Consider the following 24477-nt stretch of genomic DNA (forward strand, 5'->3'; position numbering starts at 1 on the left):
TTGTATACTGATGTCGAGCTTTTAAACAGTGTTAGGCCTTTCTCTAAAGCCTTGCGAGTCGAGTAAGCTTCGAATCTGAAAATTCTTCCGTTTCTGTCTTTCCATAGAACAGCAATCCCAAGCCTTCTTCGTTATATTCTTTGGAAGCTGCTGTCGCCATACAGTCCATAACTCCTCCAGAGTTTGAGGTAAGGTTGGGATTTGCATTTTCTGTACTACCAGATGCCAAATTTCCTTTGAGAATCAGCGTGTGAGGAATAGGTGTGTTGCCGTTTCCTTTTCTTCACAGCATAATGGACAACAAGGTGGAGCATTTAATCTTCTTTTCTTTAAATTATCTGCAGTCTGAATTTTGTTCTGTAAGGTTAACTAGTGAAAAATCTTTGCCTTTTTCGGAATTGGGAGCTTCCACAGGATTCTAGCAATTGCTGAAATAACTCCACCACGGCTCAGAAATTTGTAGCACTTGGGTACTGTGAAAGTATAGTGGTTTTCCTATTTCCAAGTGATTGTGTCCTTTCTTGTGCTAAGTCCAATGTTGTTCATCCATTGATGCAGTTCCCTTAACTGATGTACTAAAAACTTTATGGAAAACTATGGCACAACATGAATCATCTATACCAAATATATCTTCTTGTTGCTTAATCTCTGAAACTACTTTAAAAATAGGCAGCTTTTTAAACACATAGTTGACTAAATCTATATATGAAATATCCGAATATTGGATAACTTCAGTATAAGACTCTTCTGCATGATTTAACTTCTTAATATAAATTTTTATGGCTGGATGAATCATAGTATCTTTTGACTCTTTTGAAGTAATTTTAGAATTAACAATTTCTTCAATTATGATCTTTTTTGAACTTGATGTCACATTCATGTGATCAAGCTCTACTTGCTCTATATTTTCTTCTGGACTTGATTGATCTTTGAGCTGATCAAACTTTTCATGCTCCGAGTCTTCTAAATTTGATCCAATTTCTAATTGATCAAGCTCCCCTGTTTTAAATCTTCATCTTTAAATCAATTTTGTTTTTCTTCCAAATTTTTAAGGGAAGCCAAGAACCAAAATTCACTAATTAGGTAATTTTTATTTGTAATGTTTCATCTTGTTAGAACTTGAGTGGATGACCATAAAAATATCCTATGCTTTCTTCGACTCTTGTATATATTGAATATGGAAATAATTTTTTATACCAAGTAAAACTTAAATAATTCACATAATCATCCTAGATTTCATATTCTACTTTCTTCTTGCAACCTCATCAATAAAAGCATCAGTTGACATTATTTTTGACTCATCCAAGATATTTTAAAAATCTTGTCTTATCAAATAAGACACGGCAGTAGCCTTCCAAAGTGGATAATAGATGTTGTTTAACTTACGGCGGAAAGTAGTTATAGCAAAAGTGGCTATATTGATGTTGGTGAGGTCAGACATGTAGAACTTATTGAGAGAGATGATAGTAGCATCATGACGGTTCACTTATCGAATCATCAAATAAGAATCTACATACTTGCACCGTCACACAACGAATTACTGGGTGCTTTTCAAAATACTACCTAAGGTATATCTACTGTGTCGGCTTAAGATCTAGAATATAGACAAAAAAAAGCAAATAATAGACTAGATGCGCGAAAAAAATAGAGAGAATTTTTTTTTTTGAGAGAACAAAATTTTTAATCAAAAAAAAAAAGTGCAAAACTTCTCTCCTCTACTAGAATGTTACTAAATTATCTCTCTCTTACTCCACCATCTGGATGCCTCACCTCCCTCTCTCTCTTTTTCGACACCCCACCCAGAAGAGACACTAAAAGTCCGTCACATGGATGGGATGTTTGATTCCTATCTAAATTTAAAAACTAATTTTCATTAAAATAATAAACTATTCTAACTAGTATTAAAATAAAAATAAAAATAAATTATAAATTTTTTTTTTAGGATAAACAATTTACTTCCACCATCAAGCGGGCGCGGGCGCGATTTGAGTCGTATGCTGAATCTGTGTCCATCGCTAGTGGGTCTATCCGTCTCCAAAATGCCAACCAATTAACCTCTGACACGCACGCGACATTTGTGGGGCCCACAGGGCAGAAGTACTCGAGAACCCCATAAATCCGGCAATATCAAGAGAAAATCTTCGACTTTTCAGATGTCAGGACGCTTCATCACGGCAGAAGGTGTTCCCTCCTTCACTAAATAATGCTCTACTGCTTCATCGCGGCAGGACGCTTGTATTCCCATTCTTTCAGACCTTTTCGTCCATCATCAAAAAAGTTGTGATGGAAGCTGTTACAGATTTTTTTTTTTTTTCAGAATTCGTAGAATGCCGCCAGCCTGGAAGGCAACCTCGAGAGCTAAGGGATCTTGACCTAGCAGCCTTTGTAATAAATATTATGTATAAACTTGAGAAAAAAATCTTGATGCTAAGAATGAAAAAGGCCGCTGCTCAATTTGGTGTCCGCTGAGCATGACGTCATTATTTTCTCACCCAAGATGACCAGCCGAAAAATATTATTTGGGTTCCTTGATCTGTATAAGTACCTAAGATTTACCTAGCAAATAACCAATGTGGGACTAAATACATGCCCACACGAGTCCTTACATACTATCCTTATTTAAGTCATGACGTCCTCGTCAGGCTAAATGTTCAAATCCATTCAAATCAAATAACAAACACCACGATCGGCCTGTGGTCAGTCCCAATGGATTCGTGCTGCAGTGTCTTCTAGTCCACATAGGCTGTGGGCCGGATCGGCTCTGATACCATTCGTAACAACTCATGACCTCATCCAACATGGCTAGCCAAAAGGTATTATTTGGGTTCTTTAATCTTGTATGAGTATCCAAGATCTACTCAACAAATAACCAATGTGGGACTAAACACATGTCCGCACGAATCTTTACAGCATTAAAGAAGCAAGCCTTTATATTGATAATACTCATCAATAGAGATGGGCACTGGGCCGGGCCGCCCACGGCCCGGCACGGCACGGCACGAAGCGGGCCGTGCCTGGCACGGCCCGCCAGCTACAGTGCCGGGCCGTGCCTGGCACGGCCCCTTTGAGAGGGCCGTGCTGGGCTAGAGGGTCCTGGCCAGCGGGCCGTGCCTGGCACGGCCCGCTTCGGGCCTGGGCCGGCACGGCCCGGTCTAGGCCCGCGGGCCAAGCACGGCACGGCCCGCGGGCCAGCACGGCACGGCCCATAAGGGCCTGGGCCGGGCTGGCACGCGGGCCTGGCACGGTCCGGGCCTGGGCCCGGCTCGGCCCGATAAAAATTAATGCTTCATAATTTTTTTTAATAAATTAATAAATATTGAACACTAAGAATTTATGATTTATGAATATAAAGCCACCTTAATGGTGGGGGGTTTGGCATAGACCCCTACCAGTTTATTAATTTAAATCAAAATGGTACATGAAGGGAGGTTTGGACCTTGGTCTGACCTCTAGAATACAATAAGAAACTAAGAAAGGGCCGAGGTTTGGACCTTGGTCTGACCTCCAGAATACAATAAAAATGTACAATTATAAAAAATTAAGAAATCTTACTAATCATCAGTGATTCAGTGAATCAGTATTCACTCTTCAGTCTTCAGTCTTCAGTCTTCAGTAGTGTTTGTATCATCATCATCAGAGGATGTTGTATTATGTCCACCTTTATCTTGAAGTCTTGCCTCAGCATCCAGCCAATCCTTGAAGCAGAGAAGCATCTCCACCGTTTCGCCCGTCATCCTACTTCTCTTTTCGTCAAGAACACGCCGACCTGCACTAAAAGCGGATTCCGATGCTACCGTGGACATCGGCACAGCTAAAATATCGCGTGCAATTGCAGACATAACAGGATATTGATTTCTAACACTCTTCCACCAAGATAATACATCTAGATTCTCTATTTGATTTTCATCATATGCAGAATGAAGATCATTTCGTAAATAAAATTCTAGTTCACTACTTAAAGATGAAGAAGATGAAGAGGAACTTGAAGCATGTGTGTGTCTTCTCTGTGCAATGAATGAAAAAATAGATGACGAACGAGAACTACTAGAAGGAGAAATAGATGTTTGTATTTGTGTTCTAGATCCACGAATTTTTTCATCATATATAGCATAAATATCATAAAGAAGTTTTTTTACCTCATCTTTAGCAGATTCAACATCTTGATTCATATTTTCAGAGTATGCATCAAGTAAAATTAGCACGCCATTTAATTTAACTCTAGGATCAAATACAGCAGCTAAGTTATGCATAGGACATATCCTGTCCCAATACTCATTCCATTTAGATTCCATTAGGTCAATAATAGGCATTAAAACATCATCATATCTATGTTCTGCAAATTTTTGACTAATTATATATGCTTGTTGTAAAAATGAACATGAAGTAGGGTAATAAATACCAGAAAGAACATTGGTAGCATTATAAAAACTAAGCAAAAAATCTTCCAAAATTTTTCCTTTATTCCAATCAGTTTCAGTCAATGTAAATCCTAATCCACGATCATTAATATATGCACTTAATAAATTTTTATATGGGTATGCATCATGTATCATGCTATATGTGGAGTTCCAACGAGTAATTACATCAAGTTTAAATTTTTTAAAACGTTTACCATGATTTATGCATAATTCCTTAAATTCTTGAAGTCTTGATCTAGAAGCATGAATAAAAGAAACTGCATTTCTAATTTTTGAAATCACATCTTGAATCATGCCCATGCCAGCTTGAACAGAAAGATTTAAAATATGACATGCACATCTAATATGCAGTAAATTTCCATCTAATATGGGATGCTATGAGTCTTTTAATAATACAACAGCAGAATTATTATTAGATGCATTATCAAAAGTAATAGACATAATTTTATCATTAATATTATATGAACATGCAGTTTGATAAATTATATTTGAAATTTGTTGCCCAGAATGTGGAAAATCAAAAGCACGAAAAGCAAGAATACATTTATTTAATTGCCAATCATTATCAATATAATGAGCAGTAATGGCAATAAAACAATTACTACCTACAGATGCTGACCAAATATCAGAAGTTAATGAAATTTTTACATTTAAAGTAGAAAGTGTTTCAATTAAATTTTGTTTCATTGCTAAAAAATTGGTCATAGCTACTCTTCTAAATGTACGCCTACTAGTTCTTTTGTAAGCAGGTTGTAGGTTTAATTGAACATATTCTTCAAAATTAAAAGATTCACATAAACTAAAAGGTAATTCATCCTTAACTATCCATTTTACAAGTGCTTTTCTTTGATTTTCATGATTATATGCAAAATTACCTACAAGTAATCCCCCTTGTATATTAAGGGTACTTTGAGTTTGAGCATGAGAATCATGCATCCTATGACTCTCTTGATGTCTTTTTAAATGCCCTGTTCCCCCACTACTACTACAACTATAAAGTTTGGCACATTTTTTACATTTAGCTTTCCAGACTCCCTCAACCATAACTCTATCAAATTCATTCCATACAGTACTAGTCCTCTTACGAGAAGAGGTTTGACCTTCACTCGGTTCACCAGTTCTAGAGGAACTAGGAACAGGGGGTTGGGGATTAGTTTCTTCTCCCTCAGAAACAGGAATGCCAAACTGACTTTCCTCAAAAGATGACATATCTATGATTAATTCAAAAAATAAAAACTAACCGCAAGGAGGAATTGAGTAGAGGGTCGGAGGGCAGAGGCAGAGCCGAGATTCCGAGCTTCCTCTTGTGCTCTCAACAGAAGCGACCTTCTCTTCTCAACAGGAACCTCCTCTTGTGTAGCACTTGAACAAACTAAAAATTAAATTGCTAGAAGAGCACTTTAGAAGAGAGAAATAATAGCAGTAGAGAAGGAGAGAATGAGAGGTTTGGTATGGTGAGAATGAGGGAGGAATGGGCTATTTATAGAAGCCCAAAATTTTTTTTCCCAAAATACCCCTCAATTCAGCCGTTATTGGATTGTTGGGAGGGGTAAAAGGGTCATTTTCACGAAAATAGCCGTTGGAAACGGCTATTTTCCTCCCCCCTCTTCAGATGGGCCGTGCCTGGAGCCGTTACGGGCCGTGCCAGGCACGGCCCGTCTGGAGACGTTGCGGGCCGTGCCAGGCACGGCCCGTCTGCGCCCGTTACGGGCCGTGCCTGGCACGGCCCGTGGCGTGCCGTGCCCGGCCCGGCCCACCAATAGAGGAGCTTGGGGCCGGGCCGGGCTGGCCTTCCGTGCTGGACGGGCCGTGCCAGGCACGGCCCGTTTAGTCTTTGGGCCCGGGGGGCCTGGGCCGGGCCGGCCCGGCACGGCCCGTTGCCCACCTCTACTCACCAATGAGGGGTTCGGGTTGTAAAGAATGATCACACCCTACACAGTTATCAAAGCATTTCAAATTCTTCCATTCATTTGTTTGTGCATATTTCAAAGTGGCTAGGATTCATGCGAAAGAAGGTGAATCATTTTATTGTGCAAAAGTGACAACCTCTGTACGTCGCAGAAAGAGCATACGATCATAGGATATAATAGCTTTTTGTATTGGTTATTCTCAATCATTTTAACTTCATCTCTGTTATATAAGTTGGATTGAAGGACGCGTCTCCAACCTGAGCTTCTGTATACTCATCAGTGGATGCCCTCCAACTTCCTCCTCAACTAATTGGATTAAGACAAGGCTGCCCACTTTCTCCTTTCTTATCAATCCTCTACTCAGATTTGTTGAATATTCCGTACTTATCTCAAGTTGGCAGATGATTTGCTTATAGCAGCCGGCCCTTCGGTTTCCAACGCTATTACCTCGAAGCATGTTGTGATTTGTGCAGAATGTAAATGTTGACAAATCCCATATCTACTTTAGCCCAAGTACTGACAAAGAACCGTACGAGAACTGAACAAAGAATCAGAGGGTTTCCATCAAACAGGAGAAATGGAATTGTTGTGGAGGGGGAGGGGGCTTGGAATTTAGTCCCATATCGGCTAGTAGCGGAAAGGTTCTGTGCCTTAAATGGAGGATGGAAATCCTTTCCTCTCGAGGGTCCTTTTGTGGGACAAAACCGCGAGGGCACCAGTCTCCCCCATCTGCGCTGGACGCGCGGGCCGGAGCGCCCAAAGCGGACAATACCTCGGGAGGAAAGCAGTCCTCTTTCTCTGCTAGCTTAATGTGGGCTAACTGTTGCGTGAGGTTCCGGCCAAAGCGTCCATCCCCACAACAGATGGCGCTAGAAGGAGGGCCCGCCTCCTCTCTCCATTGACTACCCCTCAGGTTGCCTGGGGGGCTGGTAAAGCCGGGTTAAACCGGCAAAGGACCTTCCCGCTGGGGGGCTATGTTGTGGAGAAGGAGGGGGCCTTGAATTTAGTCCCACATCGGCTAGTAGTGGAAAGGTTCTGTGCCTTAAATGGGGGTGGAAATCTTTTCCTTTCGAGAGTCCTTTTGTGAGACAAAACCGTGAGGGCACCAGTCTCTCCCCGTCTGCGCGTCCGCGTTCGTCCCCGCAACAGGAATTATTTAGGAGATCCTCTTTCCGGCTGCAGGCTTAAATGGAAGCATTTGTCCATGCGGGCTGGCCATTTAATCTTGCTTCAATCTGTGTTAATGTCCACTCCCACTTATTTATTTGCCACTTGTCACATACCATCAGCAGCTACTGACAAGTTGGAAAGAATATTAAGAAGCTATCTTGGGATACTGGTTGCTAGGAGTTTACAGTGACCTCAAAGGCGAATCTTTTTTAAGAATCTAATCTAATCCAGTTGTACGGTGACGAACAAGAGATTCTTTCCTTACTGCTAATGGTGTTTTCTTACTTAGTGTCGTCGCCGTTTTGTGTTTCATCTTTATTCTGCCATGCTCGATTTGATGAGTATTATATATATATATATATATTGGTTCCCAAGACTTGCTGCTAACGCGTAATGGAAGAATTTATGCTTATAATTGAAGAATGCAATTTGTATGTTAATCATCAACTTTAATTATTCATTAGTTAATATTTACCACCAAAAATTCATCAAGAAGAAGCATTAAATCTTTTATATACGGGTAACATATTAATTTATTCATTCATATGAAATGTGTAATAAATAATCAAGGATAGAAGTTAACGATGTCTCATGCATTCAAAGAAAGTTCTTGTTGTATGACTGCATGGTTGTCCCCGATTGGAAAATAAAAAAAAAAAAAAAGAAAAAAAGCCAACAAAACATTTATCACATCCACGCACCTAATGAGACATGCTGAGCCTGCACACAAAAGTAGAAAAGAGATGGTATAAGACTGTAAACTAAATAACCATCCCAAGAAGCAAATGGCAACTAATTGGGTCATCCTTTCGCCCATCAATTGTGCCAATGCTATCGGGAGAACATTGCCGACCAAATTTTTCCTTTAAAAAAAAGGCGAGCAAAGCGGTGAATAAAAAAAAAAAGAAAAATATGGTGGTGGTGGTGATAGTCGGATATACGTAGGATTTGTATCTTTCACATGAAGGACATATTGATTCGCCTTCTTTTGCAGAAATCTACTGTTTGATTGTATGAGATTGCTTTGGGATCTACGCAATTGAATGATTGTAGAATTTCAAGATGCTTTGATATTTGTGCAAGATGAGATCCAACTGTCGATGCTGCGGAAGAAGATCCACCGTTCTTTCGTGCCAAAGATGCAAACCGAACCCGTCAGATGTGGAGGGCATAAGGCAAGCTGGCTCGAGTCAATGCACTGCACTGTTTAATTTCCATGGCCCAAACCTGTACGGGTTATGTCTTGGTCCTCTTGGACAAAATAAAGGCATCCCCAAGCGACTCGAGTGAACAAAGTGCTCGTGCCCTCGAAATTTCTAATACCAAATAGCCCCCACCTGGGACTCTCATCAGCGACATATCCAACCCTGCCGATTACCGCAAAACAATCTCCATTCAACGCCAGCAGCCGCAGCGGCGAAGAAACGAAGAGCAAAACCCCAGCGAACGAGCGAACGAACGAACGACGTCTGAACTGGACAAAGACTGAAGTGAAGCAAAACCCTAGCGATCTAAACAGAGAAAAAGGGAAAATGGAGAGATCGCGGTCGAAGAGGAGCTACCATTACGACCCGGACTCCAACTCCCAAAGTCCTCCCCACCGCTCCAAGCCCCGCTACGACGGCGGCCACCACCGCCGGGGCAACCACCACCGCCGGGGTGGAGACCGCCGCGCCCCGCCACCTCCCCCTCCCCCTCCCCCGCCACCGGCGACGGGGGCGGCGGCGGCGCTGCCCTCCTCCTCCTCTGCCTCCTCCCCCAAGATCCAGGAAGGCGCGGCGCCACCCAGCGCGGTCACCACCTTTTTCCGCATTCTGTGCCCCGACTCGAAGGTCGGCGGTGTGATCGGCAAGTCCGGGAGCATCATCAAGACTTTCCGGCAGGAGACTGGCGCGTGGATCAACGTCCATCCGCTGGTCCCCGGCGACGACGAGCGGATCATCGAGACGGCGGACAACCGCCGCCGGGAGCCCGACGGCCGACCCCCGCAGTACTCCCCCGCCCAGGAGGCCCTGGTGCTGATTCACGAGCGGATCGTGGATGCGGAGTTCGAGTATAGCGGCGGCGGGGACGAGGAGGACGAGTATAGCGGTGGCGGCAGTGGTGGAGGCGGAGGAGGGTGGGGCGGTGGAGGAGGAGAGAGGCGAAGGGATAGGGCGCGGGTAACGACGAGGCTGGTGGTGCCGAGGACACACGTCGGGTGCTTGCTGGGGAGGGGAGGGAAGATCATTGAGCAGATGAGGATCGAGACCAAGACCCACATCCGAATCTTGCCGCGGGATCAGTACACTCCTCAGTGCGTCTCGACTTCGGAGGAAGTCGTTCAGGTAGCACTAATGCCTTCCATTGCTGCGATCGTTCTCAATTATTTGCTTGTTTCTTGCTGCGAGCCAGTTTCAATGCTTTGCGTGCTCGGAAAAAGTGGATGCTGAAGTTTCCGTAACAGAGTGAGCTTAAAGTTGAGAAATTTGGACATGTTCAGTCCATAGAGTAAGATACAGATTTCTGAACATGATCAATTATAATCATTGCATCATGGGCCCATTCAAAAGACATTGGATCACATGAATGTTGATTGATTAGCATACAAGCAGGTGAAAAAAAAAAATCTTTTGAACAGGTGATGCTAGTTGAAATAGAGGAATCTTAGAAAGATTTTGATGCATCTTATGGATTTACTGGTGAGGAGTATTGCTCTTACTGTTTAGCCTCCACATCCACCAAAATTCATTCCCCTCTTAATTAAACATGCTTAATAGTCACAAGGTGATTCAATACATGTTTGCACATAATTTCTACAGATTCTTGCTGAACTTTGAGATACTATTTTTGGGGTCTTCATTCATTCATTTTATTTTTGTCCTTTCACAATTTCTTTCAAAAATTAAACAATTTTTTTTTCCTGGATACTATTTTGAATTTAATTTTGTGCTCCTATATTTCTGAGGTAGTGAATTGATGCAACTATGTTGTGGTGGAAGACTACGGTGGAGGTGCACTTGGTGAGGTGGAGATTCAAGACCAATGTCCAATCTGTTTTATGGATAATCAAGTTTGGCGGAGTCATATGTAGCGGAAGTGCTATTCAAGTATTAGCCCTTTATATGGTGTGCTGCATGTACGCTTGTTCATTGCAGAGTGGTTAAGTAATTGTCTTTTATCAATAGCTAATACGTTGGTTTCTCTAGGTCGCTTGCCAATACTATTCACGAATGCTTTGATACTATATGAGGTTTTGGGATGGCGCTGAAGTACATTTAAAAGGAAAACTCATATTTGCTTGCTTAGATGGGATTTAATTGAGAACATGTTGTAGATTAGTGATTTCTACTGTTCCTGGTATGGCCAACCCTTCTGATCCCAGCAACTAGTTTAGAGACTCTCTCTGTGCATGTATGCTTTCTTGATTGATAACATGCTTCTTTGACTGTCCAAAAACAGATTGTGGAAATTTGTTAGTAAGGCCCTTTCACATTTTTCTTTTTGTATATTTTGGTGCTAACCTAGCTCATATGTAATAGTTCTCTGAAATTCACCTTTGTATATTGTTACACTTTCTCCATAGGTTGTTGGAGAAGGCAATTGTGTGAAGAAAGCTGTTGCAATCATCTCATCTCGTTTAAAGGAGAGCTTGCATCGTGATCGTGGAGCTTTTCGTGGGCGATTACATTCACCAGACCATTACATTCCCCCTGATGATGAGTTCGCCAACAGTACACAACATCCGTTGGCGGTGGAAGAATCTGACTTGGGACCACGATCTACTGTGGGTCAAAATAGAGCTAGAATCAATTCATATAGTTCAGACCCATCTGGCTATGCATTTGATTCTGATGGAAATACTCTGAATGATCACTCACAGTCATTATCCTATGAGGACCTTGTGTTTCGAATTCTTTGCCCCAATGATAAAGTTGAGAGTGTTATGGGAGCACCAAATGGAATTATTGAAATGCTCCGAGCTGATATAGGTGTGGATGTGCAGGTTCCTGATCCTGTACCAGGTTCTGATGAAAGAATCATTATCATCACTTCTGAAGAGGTAGTAGTTTATGGCATCTTTCTTTAATTTTTACTAATTGTCTCGTTCATAGTATCAGCTAAAATCACATTATAATATGATGCTTAATATTATGCTAGGTTATGTCATTTCAAGGTTTGTAATGTTCTATCTTGGCAAACAAGATAAGTTAGGTTTTCTTGTGTTGCATAGGGTGGTCATATATCAAATTGATGGAAAGTCACTTTCTTCATGATAAAAAATTATAATGAGGCCTATGTCAAGAACATCAGTCAATTATTTATGCCAACCGACTATCTTTGTCTGTTTAAGGCAAAACCAGTTCTTTCTGGTGCTTTTGTTAAAATATTTTTCTTTTACAAATTTTTCTATCTTCTGTGGCAGGCATGATATGCTTTATAGTGTTATGTGCATCACAAGGATTATGAGGTCTACTACTTTGATGTGGATTTTGGTATTGTTTTATGAGGAATGAAGTCAAATATTACATAAGGATATATCTAAATTAATTATAAACTGTTTTTGACTTACAGATTCTTGTGAATTTACTTTTTTACCCAAGATTCCCGACCCAAACCCCAAACCTGAAGTGGGTCTGGTTCAAGTCTTTAACTACCCCAAGGTTTGATCAACTTCACTTAAAGTTCTAGAGAAAGTAGCTCGGTATATGACATGTTTAGTGCAGTTCACTTGCCTTATTCTAATGTCACTCTGTAATTATCAGCTGAACTTGAAGTTCTGAGTGAACATTCTGCCCTTATCTTCATTTTTTTTTGTTTGGAATTTTATTTGCCAGTTATTGGGAAAATTGAAGATTCCTTTTCACTATCCTTTCATTTCATCTCTTAGCAAAAACTTAGCCTTATTGTTTGGATGAAAAAAATTTCATGCATTTGTGCTCCCACACAATTTTTGGGATATATTTAGCTTTAAAATCTGTGCTCACCAAGTATGCTACTCTTACTTAAACAACAATTCTGCATGGGCTATCGAGACAGAACTAGATGATGAACTACTCTGATAATAAAATCCATGTGATGCCTTTCCTGACATATTATTAAACTTTAGCTTCCTTTCATGGTACATAAATTTTCAGATATTTATCCTTCAGTTTATGTGGATCATAAATAATTAAATTGGTTATTCCATAGTAGTATTGAGCATGTTTGTGTTTGTGCAATAGGGTCCGGATGATGATCTTTTTCCAGCTCAGGAAGCTTTGTTGCATATTCAGACTCACATTGTAGACCTCGGTCCTGACAAGGACAACATCATAACAACAAGGCTTCTCGTTCCAGACACTGAAATTGCATGTTTGGAGGGGAAGGATGGATCATTATCCGATATACAAAAAATGACTAATGCCAATGTACAGATCTTACCCAAAGAGGATCTTCCACCCTGTGCATTGGAGGCTGATGAACTTGTACAGGTTTGTGCCCAATGGCCTTGAAGAAGCATGCTTGCTGTTGGCTGAGATATATATGGAAACTGAATTTAATTACATCTTTGGTCTTCAGATGTCCAGTGCTAGTGCTAATTTAAATTCTGGTATGATGTATATAACACTGATGAGTACTTATACCTACAGATTGTTGGGGAGATCAGAGCAGCTCGGAATGCTCTAGTCTATGTTACTGCAAAGTTGCGGAGTTATTTGTATCGTGACACCTCTGCACCAAAGGATATGCTTCCACCATCTATTGCTGCCCCAAGCCATGTTGGTAGCATTGCTGGGCATGAATCTGGCTCTCCTATTAAAGCTTCAACCCGTGAAGCTTATCCAGGAAGTGATCCTCCCATTGCAATCTATCAAAACATGCATACTGCAACAACTGCATGGCAACCAAAGGTAACATTATGATATTCATGCAACAAGTCTTGACTCGTCATTGCTTTTCTATTTTGCTCACAACCATACAATATGCAACAAATTTGAAAAGCAATCCATGTGGATGCATGTATATGTGTATGTATGCATGGAGAAACATTCGATGTATATTTTGTCATTTAAAATGCTTCTTTTGACCTTTTCTTTGTGCAGACTTTTCTTGTTCATGATCACAGAGAACGAATCAGTTATTAAATTAGATGGTTGTGAACTAAACTCCTTAGCTGTAACTTGTAAGATATATTTCCTAATGCAAATACTTTTTGCACTCCTGTAGCCTGGTTTATTGTTTACCGCTAAAACCCACTAAAACTCCTTATAGTCCAAAATGCTGCGCAATTAGTTGAAAATATGAAATATGAGAAATAACAAAAAGAAACACTGATTGTTTCATGCAATAAATAATAATACTTCCTAGTTTGCAACTATTTTGATTATGTGCTAAGATGGTCAAGCATTGATGCTACTTTGCCCATCTGCAAACTCAAAATATTGAGCTACCATTGCATTTTTCCGTTGAAACTCTTGTCCACTATGTTTCCTCTAATTTAATCTACTATGCCCTGCGTGACCATTTACACTCTCTTAGCCTTATGGATTTTCTTATGAAAAGCTTCCTATCTTCAAGAATTAGTTTCTTATTATTTCCTGGGGTCCTACTGGTAGTGCATATATACCAGTTGTATTAATTATATCTTATACTTTACGCTGATGTACATTTTTCTCTAACACAAATGCAAGTCGTGAAATCTGATGGTTTCCTAGATATGTGTGAAAGAACACCAGTAAGTAGTGAGTTATTTCCTTTGTGGTCCAAAATATATTTTGTGGTAAGGAAGGGCACTCTTCAATTTTCCACTTCTGAATTTGTAGCCATGGAGTTCTAGACAGTTGTTCTTTTTGTTTCTCTGTTATTAAATACTTATTAGTCATTCTAAATAAATGTACAATATTTGATGCTAGGACACTGGAGGATGTGCAAGTGGATCGTTTGAGCAGGAAGAGAGCAATGTTAATGATGAAGGGAGGCAGAGTGGTGTGAAAAGGTAACTATAGCCTAATTTGTTTGTTTGCATTTTGAGATTTTCTTTGTTTGCATGCTGGCTCATATTTTTGTTTCGCCATTAGACTCAATGTACCACTAATCACCAGAAGCACACTGGAAGTTATAATACCGAGACAGGCAGTTCCAAGCCTAATATTGAGATCAGGAAGCAAGCTTGCTCAGATCAGTGAGGTGATATTAGTATAGTGTTTTCTTACTGAAAAGTATAATGAGATTATGTGGCCCTTAAATTCTTCTTTGGAATATCATTCAATTGATACAGATGTCTGGAGCGACTGTCACCCTTATTGAAGATAGATCTGAATTGGCTGAAAAGGTTGTTCAAATATCAGGAAGTCCAGAGCAGGCTGAGAGAGCCCAGAGCCTGCTCCAGGGATTTATACTAAGTAGTAAGCTCTCTCCCCCTCTCTCTGTGTGCGTGCGCGCACGTGCGCATGCATGCGTGTCTCATTCATGTGTGTGCCATTTCATCTATATTACTTGACAGCTCCTTTGATTGTCACACTTTTCAAACGTATTTCCTAGCATCATGAATATAACCTCTCTTTTTATTTTTGAAAATCAGCACAAGATGACATTCCTTCGAGCTAATCCAAAGTACTGCTATGCTGAAGCTCACTCCCTGCAGAGCAACAATACCTTTTTTTGGTGCTTCTCACTTGTTGTTTTCTGGACCCTTTACTGAAAGAATGAATGGAAAGTTTTCCAAGACTTGTAAAAAGGTAATGTGGGGCTTTATTATGGTTTAAAGACTTTGAGGATTGGTTTCTCTGGCTACATTAAATGCAAACCATGCAAGTTTACACATGTATCTATGCCTCACCATATTTACGATTTCTCAAAAATTTAGTTCCTTGCATGTTCCCTGCCTTTCCAAGCTTGAGATCAAGTTAGACTCTGACAAATATGTCTCAACTCCAATTTCTTTTACTAGATAATCACAATCACAGCTGTTCTTTGTGTAGTATTCCTATGCTTGTATTCCTTTTACTGCAGTAGCCTCAGAGATGTGGATCATGATTTATCCTTTAGAGCAGTTACTATTATTTTTACAATTGTTGGATATATGAGTGCTAAACTAATCAAAACAACCATCGACTGAAACACTAATTGCAGCTATGATGGAGTCACATGCTCAGTTTGTTCAAAGTGTAATATACAATTCTTTGACAGGCTCTTCCATTAAGTAGCAGGCAAAGAACTTTTAGATAACATCTAAAACTGAATCTACTTGCTCATTTTCGTTATCAATGTTTTGTCGGGCAAGTGAAATGAAATGTTGTTTTTGCGATCAATTAATCTGTGGAAACAAGTTCTCTATTCCAAGAGTAGGTTAATTATTTTGATGGATTGATCTTATTATGTGATTCTCCTAGGTCATATTTTAAAAAAATGGAAGTTCTAGTTGATAATGTTTTCTTGCTTCTATGAAGGCTAACTTTTGTTGCACTATAGAATGATGCTGAGCTTGAAATAAATTTTGAAGCTTGAGTTGGCTTGGCAGTTTTTGATGAGCATGACTGTTTGTGGTTAATCTTTTGAGAAAATAACTGGATGGCTTCCAAAGTTTCAATGTCCATTGATAAAGTTGTTGACCTAATATTCAATAGAATTATAATAAATTGGTCACCATAGTATGGAGGATACAGTGTTCAAACCTATAAAAATTGATAGAAGATATCTATATGGAATATCTCTCTTGAACTCCTATTGGGTTGCATACAGGAAGATTGCTAGGTAAGAAGTTGAGTGTGAGATATTCAGTGTTTCTCCAATCTATAACCTTAATAAGTACATGAGGTAAAGATATTGGCCATGTTTTGTGATGGTGGTGAACTAAGTGATTGCCAATCTGTGTATTTTGTTCATTTGTGAATGAATGGTTTGTTGGCAATTTGGACAAAATTCTGGTTACTGCAGAAGATTCAGTTTGGCAACGAGCACCTCAAAATTCATATGAAGCATAGTTGAAGCCAAATAACCTTAGTAGTAGTGATAACAATGTTACCAATGGTCAGCATAAGCAGTAGATGGCAAATAATACCTTGACACTCCAAGAGATGAAGGTTTTCATATTTAACCAACAGTAGATGATGATCACTGAGCGAATGATGATTTGTAACATTACCTGAAGCATTCAACATCAAAAGAATTTCATCTTTAAAATGAGGAGGTAGAATGAAGAAATGATGCACCCATTGTTGTCAAAGATGCTTCAGGCGCTCGCCTAGGTGCTTGAGAAAGATGATTTGAAACCCTGGAGTATCTCAACAATACCTAGGCATGGTAGGTTTAGTCCTGTCTCGCTTCACCTATTCTTTTATAGCTCCATCAGGTTTATTTTGATGTTGATTTTGGTATATTGGAACCCTTGTAAATAAAGGGCTACTCTAGGATTACCAATCATAAAAGTCTATGAATATCTACTTGCAGTAGCACTTCCAGGAAAGTGCTCTTCTAAAAGATCTTTAGCGAAAGCAAAAGCAGAAGGAACTATAAGAGAATATCTGTTGGAAAATAAAGAGATGGATGACTGATTAAGATGGTCTGCTCTATCCATTTGAGCTTAGAAACCACCAAAATGAGGAGGTGGGGAGTGGGCTTGGATACTAAGTTGAGGACTTAAAAATGAGAAAGTAGAGACTAAAAAGGGGGGAATATCAAACAGCAAGTCTGATGGAAGATGTGTTCTTGCAGTTGATCTGCTATTTGTAGGGGAGCTTGAAACAAAAATCTTTGTGGAGGTGTCTTGTGATAACCTTTGCTATATTTTCTGTTTTTTTCTCTCTAACTTTTTGCATTAGAATGCATCATCCACCAATTTCTGGTTTCCTTCCCTTTTTGTCTCCAGGTACTGGCTGCATCCTTCGCCAATTGCATCATCTCATCTCTCCAGGTACCGCTTGTGACATTCAAGCGACTTTCATCATTTAGATGCATCAAATGGATGAATACAACTGTACCATTTCATCAGGTTTTGTAGAGAAAACCTTAGGCGTGCTTCATATTAGACATTGCTCAGGTCATCAATTACATTCTTTATGTCGACCTCCAGATGAGCGTCAAAATATATCACTTGCCTTTAGATCATCATAGCAAGTGCAAAAGTTGACCTGCTAGTTTTAGCTTCATATATGTCTATGAGGTGAGTCAATCGGTAGACATTCTCCATGTTCAGCAAACACCCTCACAAGATCAAACACAAGGAAATATTCTCTTTAAATATGTGTACACCTATTAATAGGACATTTTTGAAGCATCCTTCTTATTAGACATTTCTCGGGACATCAATTACATGTTTCATGTCGACCTCTGGATGAGTGTTAAAATATCAGTTGCCTCCACATCATCATACCAAGCGCATAAGTTGGCCCGCTAGTTTAACTTCGTATATCTCTTTAAGGTGAATCGATCTGTGAATGGTCTCCATGTTCAGCTATCATCATCATAGATCGAACACAAGGAAATATCCTCTTTAAATATATGCAATACACGTAGTAATAGTACTTCTATTATGCACTTAATATCTGAATAAAGCTCATACCTGGAGAAGGTTCCTCATTTGTGATGGTGACAAAAATTAATGTCTACAGTATTATATTAAGAAATCCTTGAATTTTTCACATACTTTGATTGAATAAATGCTTCTTGCTACCAACGTGTACACAAAATATTCTGTAATTGATGAATGCCATGAGAAATCATTAATTATTTGACAGCTCTTCCTTAAGCATTTGGTTGAAATATTTTCTTGTTGGTATTGCATCCCGATTCATTTTATCTGCATAGCTGACATGTATATAGTCATTTTTTAATTGTCTTTCTTGTCTTGTATGTAGTCATTTGATGAATTTTCTTCTTTTTTCTGAGTTTCTTTATCTCAGTTTAATGAAAACCTTCATTGTGTAGTTGCATGTTAACAGGAATAAGGGGCAAAGGATCCCACCAAGAAAGAAAAATCCAGTTATTAGGGTGGCAATCATAATTACAATTTTTTCATGACTGTTAGAAACTTCTCAAATTATTTACGTATCTCCAAAATATTTTCGGATACTAAACTATTCCTGAATGACTCGATAATTTATAAATAATCAGTTTTTTTTCTTTTTCTGTTTTGCCAGATTGTGCCCTTGAACTCACGAGGGGCTGGCTGCCCAAAATCTATGTGGGCCCTTTTTTTTTATCTAGGCCAAATCAACCCCAAACAACAATGGCTTTCATGCATTGGACGCTCCAAATATGACTACGGAGAACGGTGTTTCATAAGAATCAGAGTTGAACCAATTGATGTTACTCATTTCATGCATTGATGTGTAACAAAAAGGTGCCCTGACTTAAAAAGGCGCATATAAACCATCAGTTCTCTGGCTGGCCACATCAGTAGGCAGTGACATGTTAGTTTGGTGCTTCACGTAGTATTTTATGCGCAGCAGATTGGAGCTCCTAACAGGTCACGTGTTTTGGAATCCTAAGTTGGGAGATGTATTTTTATCAATTTGTCATGTATCAGATCTTGAATTGATTAAGCTGCTTCAAATCATGGCTCATTGTGGGGAGTTTCTTGCTGTATTGTTTGCTTTTTCAGCCTGATCTACATTGCATAGTGGAGCGAAAGCACCTCCTTCGGATGAGATTTAACAATATCTTAACAAAGAGAAAACATTACAAGGGCCAGTTTAGTTTGCTTTAGTGAGCATTTGCGTCAATATTCGTGCATGTTCGGTGTTTCGTTGGTTTCCATGTGTTTGTGGTAATGGCCGATGGAGTGGGCAAGGGCAAGGCAGTGCGCGGCTCGTCCGCCAAAGGGAGTAGGGGACTGATGACACGGGGCAAGAGGAAGGGAGGCCTCTGGGTGGTGGTGGGGTGGTTGCTAGTTATGGACCCATGGGCTTCCAACTTCGTTCCGGAGCTGGACACAGTGAAAATGATAGTGGTGTGGATTTGGAGGTTGAAGCTCTCAGTGGAGTACTGGGAGAGGGAAACCATTCTGTAGATCACCGCCATTGCCGGCTGGCCGCTGGTTGTCGATGGCATTATGGAGCAGGATGATGGGGTTTGCAAGGGTTAAAGTGGCCATCGACGCTATTGTGCCGTTGTTGTCCGAAATTCAGATCAAAGGTATATCCAAGGTCTCGTGGCAACACTTTATGTATAAAAATGTCTCCAACTTTTCCTATGGGTGTGGATGAATTGGACATGCCGAAGTTGCCTACAAGTACTCGACGCCGGAGTTGGAGGGGAGTGTGTAAATCAAACGCGGTTCCTGGTTCCCATGGTGGTAGAGACAAGTGGAGACTCGGGGTCGGGGGGAGGCGGTGAGCTGGACTCTAGTTCTGATAAGATGCCCCAGAGGCTGATCTTTGGCTCTTAGTTGGCGGTAATAAAGATTCAACCACCACGAGATGTGAAGGGGACACCGCGACAAAGAAAGACGACTGAGTCAACCTTGGAATCGTCATCCTCATGGCCACGCTTCCCCCAATTGTTCGAGCTCCCCTGGCTTGCTTTCGAACTCGGACGGGTGGTAGAAGCCAGCGAAGGTGGCGCGACAACGATTACCTCCGAAGGACCGGTCGGCCGACGAGGGTGCCGACCCAAGAATTGGTTCTAGGGCGACTTAGGGAAGTCGCCAAGCCAGGTCGAGCTTTGATCCATTGAATGAGCTAGTCGAGTCGGCTGATGAATTGGGCAGAGCTGGGCCAGGCACTGTGCAAGCTGGCCCGGAGATAGCGATGGTGGACGCAGGCTTGGACCACTCGAACAAGAGGCACAGGAGCCCAGCGACAGGGTCAGCTGAAGTGGGCCTATGCAAGGTGGACTCGGGCCGGCCTGATGGCGCGAATAGGATTGCCCAAACGGATGGGCCCAACGAGCCCAAGATGTCCGAGTCGGAAGTTGGGAACGGATGAGGCCTGGTGACCCTCGGTTCTTTTTAGACACCGCCGGATGCTCCTCCCCAGTGCCGGCATCTACCCCAACGACGATGGCTTCGGCGACCCTCGGTTCTTTTTAGACACCGCTGGAGGGTTCGCCTTCTCCTATCTCCAAGGCTGCTCGGGCCTTTTCTAGTGGCGGTGGCCAGGTAGAACCTGATTCGGTGGCGCTGACGCTTCGATCGGTGACAGAGGCAGCGGTGTTGGCAGTTGAGGAAGCTTCTAATGGTGGCAGCGGGCTGACATGTGGGCAACCGGACTAGCTCCTATCCATTACGATGGGGGATCACCAAGCAGCAGTAAGGAGGTTGCGGCACTGCTGGTGGGAAATGTGGGAAGGGGGCGATAGAAGTGGGTTGGCCTACCAAGAAGAGCAAGGGAGTGGGACTTCGTGCGGCAAGGACCAGGGTCCTTCCTTCTTGCATGTTGAAAAATGAAGATTCTGGTATGGAATTGTAGGGGAGCAGGCAAGCCCTCCTTCACTACATCGTTTAGGAAATTAGTTCAGGTGCATAGCCTGAATATTTATTTCTTGTGTGAGACGCGGCTCTATGGAGATAGCCTCCGCCGAGTACGTCATTTTTCTACTACTTAGAAATCCTATGCAATTGAATCTCGAGGTCTGTCGGGAGGCATTATTGTTTTTAAAAGCGGAGTGTTACCACTATGTTTTACAACTGCCCCCAGCAAATTATAATGGTAATTTTGGAACCCAATGAAATCCCTTCGATTATGTTGGGAGTGTATGCTAGTACTAATTATAGGGTGAGGAGGCCCTCTCAGGAGAGGTGACTAACCTTGTCACACAGGAGATCCCAACCTTGGTTGCCGGTCATTTCAACTACATCTAGGGGCCCATAGAAAAGAGAGAAGGCTAGGCCTATACTGACAAGTTAGAAAGAAAGAAGTTCCGTGACTTTCTAGTGGAGAGTGGGTTGGTGGATCTTGGATTCTTGGAACCAAGGTTCTCATGGTGCAACAACCATATAGGTCGTGCCAAAGTGTGGAAGAGAATTGATAGGGTTGTTGCGTCAGCCTGCTGGGTTCTACATTTTTCCATCTATCAGGTTTGTCACCTTCTCCAGATTACTTCGAATTGCTGTCCTCTTTTGATTAACACTATTTCTACCTCCTGCCATCACAGACCCTTCCAGTTTGAGAAGATGTAGCTTTCATACCCCCAATTCTAGGACATTGTCCCGGGGGGGGGGGGGGGGGGGGGGGGGTGCACGTGGGGGACTCTGGTGCTAGGGGATGCCATGTAGAAGGTCACTTGCAAGTTGGAGCTACGAAGGCTACGAAGATGGAACCGAGAGGTGGTAGGCAACATCTTCAGACGCTTGGATGAGGTGGAAGCTTCCATTGTTGATATTTAGGGGAAGGAGGATAGGAGCGGCGAGCTATTAGAGGCCGAACTTGTTGATCTTCGTTAGAAGCTGGCTACGCATCACTCTCTTTTGTGGCGGTAGAAGGTCTTTTGGCTGCAAAAATTCGGAGTCTAATAGATTAGGAAAGGGAATAGGAACACTCATTTCTTCTACCGATCGACCATCATCAGGAGACAGAGGAACATGATCCAGTCCTTAAGGGATGAGATTGGGCAAAAAGTGGAGGGGGAGAGTAGGATAAGATAGATTCTATTTGACTTCTTCAGATGCAGGTGGACATAGGACAGTAATCTATGGATGGTTCCCTACTTTCCGCCACCGAATATCGGAGTTGGAATGATGGTGAATGCGAGACTCGTTGAGCCGGTCTTAGAGAGTGAGGTGCAGGGTGCACTTTGAGCCTTGGTAGAGAACAAATCTTCGAGATCGGACAACTTTTCCCTGGTCTTCTTTAGGAGATATTAGTTTATTATTTGGAAGGAGGTAGTGGAGGCAGTCCAACTGTTCTTTAGCAAGGCTTTGATATCGGATGTCTGTAAGAAAACCTGCATTACTTTCATCCTGAAGCACCAGAAAGCGATGGAGCCCAGCTACTTCGGACTGATCAGTTTTTTCACTATGCTTTATAAGGTAGTGGAAAAGATTATGTTGAACAGAATGAAGCCGTTGTCTAAAGATATTGGCCAAAATGATATTAAATATTGATAGACTATTTATTTTCTTTTTTCTTCCGCTATCTAACAATGGAGTTTTAAGCACTTAATCTGTCTTAAATGTGTTGGCATTGTTCAGCCAGGATACTTGGCATGGTCATTTGAATTTGGCTTTAGCTTTAAGAATCTATAGTAGATCCGACATCAATATCAATCTCTTTATTCCATTAATTAGTGATCTTAGCTGCCCAAACGCTTCCTCATCTCACATGCAGGTATATTGCCAGCGACCTTGGTGTTTATCTTTTAACGGATATTAGCCCAAATAGTGTTCAATCTGTTCCTTGGCTTCGAGCAATTGCCGTCCCTTTTTTTTTTTCAGGTTTCCACGCTGAACCGTTTGTTCTAGCTCAATGAGAAACAGCCGCTTTTGGTATCGGCCACCGAAAGAGCTAGGTTTGTGTCTCATTTACGTATCAAACTCCACGAGCAATGCATACAGTCGTAAGTGGTGGACTGGTCTCACTCAATATGGATAGCTCTCGGACTGAGGATCCTGCTCTATGTTGAGTCAATGGTCAAAAAAAAAACACGAGTGTTTTCTATGTTCAATGTTTCAGTTTGCGGCAATAGCATTCTAGTTTGAATATAGGCGTAGACCATCACACCGTTTTAAAAGAAGAGATCTATATGGCTCATGGTTGAAATTCTTTTTGTTTTGAAGAAGCCACACCAAGAGCGGCGTTCAGCAACAAACAACGTGGAAAAAAAAAAGTTTGTTTTGAAGAAAAGCACACAAAGACAGGCGGCCAACAACGTAGGATGCGAGGAAAATTAGAAATCTTCCACTCAAGATTGCTCGTAGCCTCTCCTGTCTGTATCCACCAAAATCCGAAGGGCTAAAAGACGATGGGTAGTATCTCGGTTTTTCTTTTCCGGAGCCGCAAGATAAAAAGATTTCCTTCTAGAATCTCGGAACAGATATCGTGTGAGATTTCCCTCAGGAAGAAGCTCTACGGTCAACGCGCTCTCCTAATAATACTTCTCTTAGCGAGCATGACAAATTAGTGGTTATGATTGAAAAAAGCAGACTCGTTCTCCAAGGTTCTCCAAGTTCTTTTAACAACAGAGCCTCTCAATAACTACAGATCTTTCCAAATCAAAAAAAGGGAGAAAAATATTTATCTTTAACCTTTTCCCGTGATAGATTCGACAATGTTTATAAGATTTGCAGAAGCAGTCGCCAAAATCATGGCCTTTAAATTTTGTCTGATGATGATATTATTGGTATGCGTGTTGTGACGATTGAGATGTTCCGCTAAAAAACTTCGACACCGGGGCTCACGCTATAGAGAATTCAAACCTGGATGCTTATCCAACTCCCGCATTGTTAACCGTTATGCATTTAATTCAAAATTTCTTCTAGTTAAAGTTTTAAAAATTAAATATTTAAATTCTTTGAAAAGTCTCCGTGGGGTCAGAAACCCAAGAAACAAATTCTGGCACCGTTCTCCTTTTGATCACCTCGCAGCGCTACAAACTTCCATTACAGACACTAACATGGACCATGCACTAACCGGCTCCAACTGCTGTTGGAACTAATTGCATGCATTTAGAGTCCGGCACATTGATTTGATGTAGATTCTTTGCTTCTTCTATCTCATGATTGACATCAACTGCTAATAAATTAATTGACTGATTCCCGAGAAGAGCGACAAGACCACCTGTTATTGTTTCTTTAATTTTTATTATTACTATTTGATGTACATTAGAGCTGATCATATCTCACCAACTCGATCGTCCAATTAGAATTCACTACGGCACTGGCGTCCGGTTGGCCAGGAGCTGCTATCTAGCAATGCCCAAAAGCGCGTAGATAGGTTCAAACTTTGAAAGCTCACCGTAGCCGGTGACATTCTAGCCGAGATCCCAAGCAATCACCAGAATTCTCTTGACTTCATAGGTAGGGCGTAATTTGCGTACGAGACATTTGTGCCTGATATTCGAGGCATGCGGTGGCTAGCCAT

The 24477-nt window shown here is 41.3% G+C and overlaps 1 protein-coding gene across 1 annotated transcript; it reads left to right on the forward strand.

The window, feature by feature from the left end:
- Positions 1-8780: 8780 nt before the first annotated feature.
- RCF3 (RNA-binding KH domain-containing protein) lies at positions 8781-19023 on the forward strand. The gene is made up of 9 exons (XM_008784929.5): positions 8781-9825; positions 11064-11540; positions 12703-12951; positions 13111-13371; positions 14374-14456; positions 14539-14647; positions 14739-14865; positions 15042-15198; positions 18598-19023. The coding sequence occupies exons 1-8, from the start codon at positions 9031-9033 to the stop codon at positions 15065-15067; spliced, it is 2127 nt and encodes a 708-aa protein (XP_008783151.2). The 5' UTR covers positions 8781-9030; the 3' UTR covers positions 15068-15198; positions 18598-19023.
- Positions 19024-24477: the final 5454 nt, after the last annotated feature.

This window comes from Phoenix dactylifera, chromosome 5 (genome assembly GCF_051530095.1).
Source record: "Phoenix dactylifera cultivar Ajwa chromosome 5, Ajwa_hap1_PhDact_Kaust_v1.1, whole genome shotgun sequence".
NCBI lineage: Eukaryota > Viridiplantae > Streptophyta > Magnoliopsida > Arecales > Arecaceae > Phoenix > Phoenix dactylifera.